The sequence below is a fragment of the Pinus tabuliformis genome, chromosome 1_1 (genome assembly GCF_031772625.1).
Source record: "Pinus tabuliformis cultivar Carrire ecotype Pingquan chromosome 1_1, CPIR1, whole genome shotgun sequence".
Classification (NCBI taxonomy): domain Eukaryota; kingdom Viridiplantae; phylum Streptophyta; class Pinopsida; order Pinales; family Pinaceae; genus Pinus; species Pinus tabuliformis.
Window position 1 is genome coordinate 639,453,307 of NC_142297.1, and position 7,863 is coordinate 639,461,169.

General features: G+C 40.3%; 1 protein-coding gene across 1 annotated transcript; it reads right to left on the minus strand.

The window, feature by feature from the left end:
- Window positions 1-2,078: 2,078 nt before the first annotated feature.
- LOC149214953 (uncharacterized) lies at window positions 2,079-3,182 on the minus strand. The gene has a single exon (XM_089389559.1). The coding sequence runs from the start codon at window positions 3,180-3,182 to the stop codon at window positions 2,079-2,081; it is 1,104 nt and encodes a 367-aa protein (XP_089245685.1).
- Window positions 3,183-7,863: the final 4,681 nt, after the last annotated feature.

The following is a 7,863-nucleotide window of genomic DNA, read 5'->3' on the forward strand; positions in this document are numbered from 1 at the left end:
CATTTACATAATTGACACCAGAAGGGGCCATGATGAGCTCGCTTAAGCAGGTTATCTCCAATGGGGATTTTGTTCTTTAGAATGGTCCACATGAGAAGTTTTCTCCTTGGGGGGGGGGTTAGCTTCCATAGATGCTTCCACCATGATTCTAGGACTTGTGGGCGATGATCATCAGCTAGTACTAGATATCCCTCCTTTGGTGTGTATCTTCCTACTTTTGAGAGTGCCCAGACAACTTCATCTTTATCCTCACCAATCCTGATATGTGCCTCAGTGAGGGCCCTGATGAAGGTATTCCATTGTTGAATCCATTGATGGGGAATGTTTAATCTCTGGGTCATTTTCCAAGCTTGCTGAAAAGGGGTGGAGCGCTCCACGTCTGCTATATGACCAATATGGGTAATGTTTCTATCCCTAAGGAAAGATCGGAGGTCGTCTGGTAGCCTATGTAAGTTTCCGCAACCAATCCAAGGATCCCGACCAATCCTTACTTTCATTCCAGACTGAATTTTCCAAGTAATGTCGTCCCTGATGATGTTAAGTGAATTTGTTACCGCCTTCCATATAATGGAGACCCCTGATTGTAATCTCTGTAGTTGACTTATCCAATCCATCAGATTTGAGGGGGCAATATATTTTGAACAGGCCACCTTGGTCCATAAGTTGTTTGTAGTAAGAAGATGCCATCCTAGTTTTGTCACCAAAGCTGAGGAGAAATCTTCTAATTTCTTAATGCCCCATCCACCCCATTTCTTGGGAAAAGTTAGGGCCTCCCACTTTACCCATGCGAAGATTCTTCCTATTTGTTTTCCTTTCCAAAGGAATCTGCAGCATAAAGCCTGAATTCTGGATAGAATACCCCTAGGGATCCAAGCTAGTGACATCCAGTAGACCGGGGTGGCCTCCAGGACAGCTTTAATGAGCATGAGTATGCCTGCCTTGGAAAGGTATTTGTGGTACCAAATGTTTAGTCTTTTCTCCATTTTAAAGATTAGCTAGGTCCCATTTGCAATCTTGTACCCCAGAGGTTTCATCTTGTAGCCCAGATATTTAAGACCGTCCTCCAGCCTGAGAAGAGTGTATTGGAATCTTTACAGCGCATAATGGATTTCATGGGGGGAACATCCAGTCTCTATGAGGGTCAACTTGTTGCAATTGACAATCATACCCATGGTTGTTTGGAATAATGCAATTGTGTTCCTCATGTTTGTTAAGTCTCCAATGCTTCCATTGAGGAAAAGAAGAACATCGTCCACAAATAATAGATGTGTCAAGATGCAATCATATGTGATTTTTATTCCCTTTAGTCTGCCTCTTCTGAATTCTTCTTTAACCAGCCTGCTGAGACCTTCCATTATTAGTAGGAACAGTAAAGGGGATAGGGGGCACCCCTGTCAAAGACCTCTTTCAGAATAAAAAAAGGGGAAGCTACCCCATTGATCAGCACACTGAAAGGTATGTTAGTGATGTAGCTCATGATCCATTTTATGAAATCAAAGGGGAATCCCAGGTGGGTTAAGAGCATTCTAATATATAACCAGTTTTCTCTATCAAAAGCTTTTGAGAGGAACACCTTTAGGATCATACCTTTGATTTTATTGGAGTGCAGAGAGTGTATCACCTCCTGGGTAGTTCCCACTGCTTTAGGAATTTTTCGATCTTGTAGAAAGGAAAATTGCTCTGGCAAAATGTACTTGGATAAAATGGGCTACATCTGGTTTGCAATAATATTTGCCATGATCTTATAGATGCAGTTACATAAAGATATAAGTTTGTAGTCATCAAAGGTGTAAGGGTTGTCAGTTTTGGAATGAGGGCAATGAAAGTGGAGGTGAAGGATTTAGGAATCTTTCCACTAGTTCTGGAGTGTTCAATGAATTTTATAAGGTCCTCCCCCAGAGTATCAAAAAAATTTGAGTAAAACTCGATCACCCAGCCATCCGGTCCTGGGCTCTTGTCCTTCTTAAAACATTTGATCGTGGCTTCTAATTCCTCGATAGTAATCTCCTTTGTCAGTTCCATGCATGCCTCCTGATCCACAAATTGAGGGAATAGTTGGGCTACTTGTATAATTTTGGCTAGATTAGCATCAGGGGGGCCCTGTAGGTCTGTTTAAAGTGTGAGTTTGCTAAGGAAGCCAGCTGAGGGAAAGTATTGACAGTGTGGCCTTGCTCGTTCGAGAGTTGCCAGATGGTGTTGATGGTTTTCCTGCCATTTGCAAACTTGTGATAGAACTTTGTGTTGTCATCACCCTCTAGTAGCCAGGTCACCCTACTTCTCAATTGCCAAACTTCCTCACGATCCTTAAGAATTTTCCTTCTGGTGGTATATAGCTCCGTGAGTCTATTTCTCTGATCGTTCACTCTGTATGCCCCTACCAGGTCTTTTTCAATCTCAGTGATTTCCTTCTCAGCATTCAATAGAGATTGATCATCTTTTATTCTCTTGTTGTGTGCCCAGGCTTTTGATAGTTTCTTCAACTCCATGAGGTTGTGAGCGAAACCCTCTGATATGTTCCCACCTGCACCCGGGGGATGTGCCCTCCAGTATTCCTTGATCATCAAATTATAAGTGGGGTATTTTAGCCAAGAGGAGCTAAACTTGTAAGGTCCCTTGGGCTTTCGAGGACCCCCTCTAATTTCCATAAAGATAGGTAGGTGATCAGAGACTCCTCCCGATCCCACCCATTGTCTGTGGAGAAGACCCAAGGTCAAAAGTCCTTCCTTAATAAGGAAACGATCAAGTCTTCGAGCAAGACAGTCCTCTCCGACCCTATTGTTCCTCCAGGTAGGTGTGAGCTTGGCAGAGGGGATGTCCAATAGATTATGGGAGTCCATCAGATTCTCAAAATAGGCAGATAAGGGGTCTTGTTGTGCATGATGCCCCCATGACTCAGAGTGTCCTATGGAGAAGTTTAAGTCCCCTCCCATAATTAAATAATCATTCTGAAAAACTTCTGAACCAAGGAGATGGTCCCAGAAGGCAGGCCTTTGTTGGCAAGGCCCATAAACATTAATGACTCGAAACTCCAAGCCTAAATTAGTTGAGAAGAGGTCTGCCCCTATGTGCCCGAGACCTCCCCAACAGTTACAGAGATTTAAGGTGCGAGAGTTGTATCCCAGGGCAAGGCCTCCTGATCTTCCATTAGCATCTATTCCTATGAATTTCCATCCAAGGAACATGACCTCGAGGAGGTGAGTAATGGTGTCAGCAGGACCCAGAGTTTCTTGGAGAAGGATGATATCAACGGGAGAGGTATGAAACAGTTTGCGGAGAGTTAGTTTTTTTGGGTCTAGCCAACCCTCTGCAATTGAAGGAGGCAATCTTCATGAGGGGGGTCAGAAGGGGGGTTCAAAGCTCTAAGTGCCCCGTGAATGGTTGATTGCTTTCCCAAGGAAATTTCACCTCCGGCTCGAAATTGAGCCTTTGAGAGGGAGGAGGGTCGACCTCGCGGAAGCTTGGGAGGAAAGGGGGTTAAAGAGGGATCAAGGCCGATATAATCCTGGGTTATTATCTTCTGCTTAGCCTTTGATCAGGTCTGGTACCGAGGGGAAGGAGGACCTGCTATAGGAATAGGAGTGAATTCAGGGGGGGGGGGGGAGGGGGTGTTGGGATGGCTCCAGAGGAGGCGAGAAATGATGAGGGAGAGGGGACGACTAGAGGGGATTGAGAGGGAGGGTTTACAAATTATTTTAAAGAAAAATCTACTGGAAATTCATTTAATCCATCAATATCATGATTGCAAGAGGGAGTAGGAGAGATTGGTCGCTTACCCGAAGAAACCACCAACCCAGCAACCGCTCTTGCCCTAGTGAGAGGAGGGGAGGGAGGTCGAAGCGGAGGCCTACTATGTTTCTTTGGGGTCCCCTACAAGAGAGACATGTCTGATTGAGGTGGATCACTTTGAATCCCGTCATCCTTGTTATGGGGCTACTCCCCCTGATCCAGGTCAATCTTCAAGGGAATTGTCCTCCCAGCTTCTCCCCTATCCTTGTTTTTGTTGAGAGGGTAGTCCTTGAAAGGAACCCCTTCATAGTCTAAGTTCTGCCTTCAAGATAAGTTCCTCCATTGGATTGTGATATATTCTTGAAGGCCATCACTGGTGTCAATCTGTACCAGAATTCTTGCATACGCCATTCTTCCTGTTGAGAGGTAGGTCTTGTCGTATTCCAGATAGGTGCCCAGAGAGTTCCCAATACATCTAAAGATGTCTTCTAACCAGAACTAAAGAGGCAGGCTAGGTAGTCTAACCCAAAGAGGGCTAGCACCAAGCTTTTCTCTTTCTGGGTCGAAAAGTGGTATCCATCTCTGAAGGAGGACCGGGGCATGCTCAATATGCCAAACCGTTGAAAGAACCTAGTTGGTATGCTCTGCCCTGGCAAAACAAAGCGCGAACCATCCTTTAACAAAAGTCTGAACCACCGGTGGTTCGGCTAGATGATGCCCCCAAACCTTTGTGGCCCACTACTTCAATCTGGTAGCGCTGTAAAAATGACCCCTGACTCTTCCAACCAGTACTCGCTCAGTTGTGTCCATCGCCTCACTCCACTGGAAATCCTCACCCAAACTCAGGAAAACCTCCAAAGCTTTTGGTCTTAGGACCCTTTGCTTCTTTACTTTCCAGGTTCCTTCATCAGGTATGGGGTTCTGATGGGTTTCTCGGGAAGGGTTAGTCTCAGGTGCAGGGTCGCCCAAGGGAGGATTAGTGGGAAAAACCCCCGAGATGGGTGGGATTTCAGTGATATTGCCAGAAGGGGGGGTCGATGAGGCCGGCACAGTTAGCCCTAAATTAGAGGTGGCAGGATCACTGTTGGTCGTTGCAGAGAGGACGCGGGAGATGGTGGAGGAAGGAAAAGATGAGATACCCTCAGAGGAGATGCCCAAACTGGGATCTAGGGTTTGATCCATGAAATTTAGGGTAGAAGGGGACAATGGCTGGGCTGTGAGGTTAGGGATGGAGGGGGAGGCCTCTGAGAGTGTAGCCACCGAGCATGAGGGCCTTGAGATCGAGGGAAGCGAGGCAACGGTGTCGGTGAATTCACAGCCGTAATGGAAGCTGCTTGCTAGGTTAACCTGGGGAGAAGTCCAGATGGAGGTACCCGCTAGTGGGTCTTCCAAGTAGTCGACTAGGTCCTCCATAACTGTCGCTATATTTCCGTGCCAACTACCTTCAGAAACCAAAGTCTCATGTCGTTGTAGTGACCGAGTAACAGGCAGGGGTTTGTCGAGGAGGAGGGTAAGGGTAAAAATCCAAGCGGTAAGAAAGGAGGAGTGACCGTGATGGCAACAAACGGGAGCGGTGTGAGAGTAAACGAGGCTGGAGTACGGGAGGGCGGAGAGTGCAACAGCATAGTCAGGCAGTTGTAGGCGTGGAGTAGTCTGCAGGTTCCGTTCGAAACCCTAGCCCCATTCCTTTCGTCGTTTCTCCTTCGTCATCTCCAAAATCTATCAACCTACACAATAACTTATTCACACTAAACTTCATATTAATGCACATTTTGATCTCATATATATATATATATATATATATATATATATATATATATATATATCTATATATATATATATATATATATATATATATATATATATATCTATATATATATATATATATATATATATATATATCTATATATATAGTATGTATGAGATAAAAATATGCATTAATATGAAGATAAGCGTGAATAGTTATTTGTGTGTGTGTGTGTGTGTGTGTGTGTGTTGGTTTGATTTCATCAGTGAATTCAGAAATTGAAGCCATCAACAAATTCATTCTTTACAATATGGAAGTGACACAACTGTGGATCACATTGTACGAACAAAAGAGGAGGAAATGGGATAGTGACATGAAATAATTCAAATGGTTGAATGGTAGAAGTGTGCCTTATCCTAATCATTTAAAAGAAAATATGCCAATGACATGCCCTAACAGTTGGGTTGCTAATCAATTTAGAGAGAAATACAGTGCATATGGTTGTTACCTACGTGTTGAAGAGGATGCACTAAACATAGGGATTGGGTGCAGCAACTCGGTAATTATAATCTATTTATGTACATTTTTAACTTCATACTACACCTTTGAATTGTAACATCTATATATTTTTTATATTTTAATTATTTTTCGGTTATTAGACACATGACAATATGATTTTTTCACTTTTTATAGGTGCATTTGTTCCCATCTATGTGGGCATATGGACATGATTTTCACAGGAAGGATGTCAATGATGGATTCATGACATAAGATTGTGGAGTAGAAGTCGAGTTTGACCAATTTAGTTATGCTAGCCACTACAATCAAAACCTAATGCAGGGGATGTTAGGTTACATTGGAAAGATACAAGAGATCATTCAAGTGGACTCTTCATTCCAATGTGTTATTTTTAGGTGCAAGTGGTGGAACATCTTTGATCGGAATAATGTAAGATATCGCGATAGTGGGCTAATATCTATCAACTCTAGAAAGATGTGGCATGAAGCTAGGTAACCTTATGTTTTACCAAAACATTGCAACCAGGTTCTTTTTACCTGGATGTGTTGGATAGGGATTGGTGGTTAGTATTATGACACGACCCTAGATCAAAACATATTTTTGAAAAAAACAATGTTATCATTCCAAGTGATGAGGATAATCAGGGTGATTACAATGGGGATTGATATGTACTTATGTTATTTTATCATTTATATTATTGTTGTGTGTTTTTGTTTTCTTTTTTTCTCTAATTATTTTTTTTTTTTATTTGTCTTTTTGGCATTTTATATAAGTGGTAAGATTCACAAATGTTTTTACATGTTTTTTTGCAGTGGAAACATTTTTACACTTAAAACTAAGTATTTCCAATTTTGTACAATATCTATGATAATAAGAATTCAAGGTCACAATCCTTCTCAAATAGGAAAATGAGAAGAATATAACCAAAATGAGAAAATAGTGAATTTAGAAACAACATTGAAGATTTATTTTTGATTTAGATACTTATTGGTTTATTAATCAGTTCATGTGTTTTTTCTTCTTGTTTAGTTCAAAATCAATATAAATCATGTAGTGATAACTCTATAAGGAATTTAACAATGAGAAAATTATGTATTAATATGTAATATTAAATTGTTAACATGAGAGGTAAATTTATGTTTACTATACTTAAATTACAGTTCTTGCAAAATTATGTAAACTAAAAGGATGTCTTATGCATGTATAAAATATTGATTACATATTTGTATGGACCATAAGAGAAACAAATGGACTTACAAGGATGCATGAGAGATTTTAATTTTTTCTTCTTGGATAATGGTACAATTTTGACTTTTCTTTTTCAATGATAATTATAAATAAAAGTTGAATTAATAAATATTTTATGGCTAAGAATTAAATGATAAATAATGTGATGGTGATTAGAAGGAATTTTTTTTACTTTCAAATAGACTTGGTGATGCATTTTTCTTTCGTATTTAGAGTATGTAAAATAAATATCTATTTTTATGTATTTATAAGTAAATTATTTAAAGTAGACATGTTTTTATCATTGTGAACATGATGCAATATTAGCTAGGAGAAATGTGAAAAAAATGAATTTTAGTGACTATCTCGTGATTAGTATGTGGAAAAAATAAAATATCTTGAATTGTTTATTAAGAAATAATCAATAATATTTCTTGAGTTGTTTATTAAGAAATAATTAAATATATTATTTAGCAAAAGTTTAAATCTAATATAGTATGATTTTTGTATTATTTAACTCATATATATTATTAAGAAGAGCTAAACTTGAACTAGTACAATAGCAAATAAAGAACCAAAATAGCACCAAAATGTTATTTCTTTATTACTAGAAAAACGTTCAGTTGCCTCTTTAAGTGAGAACT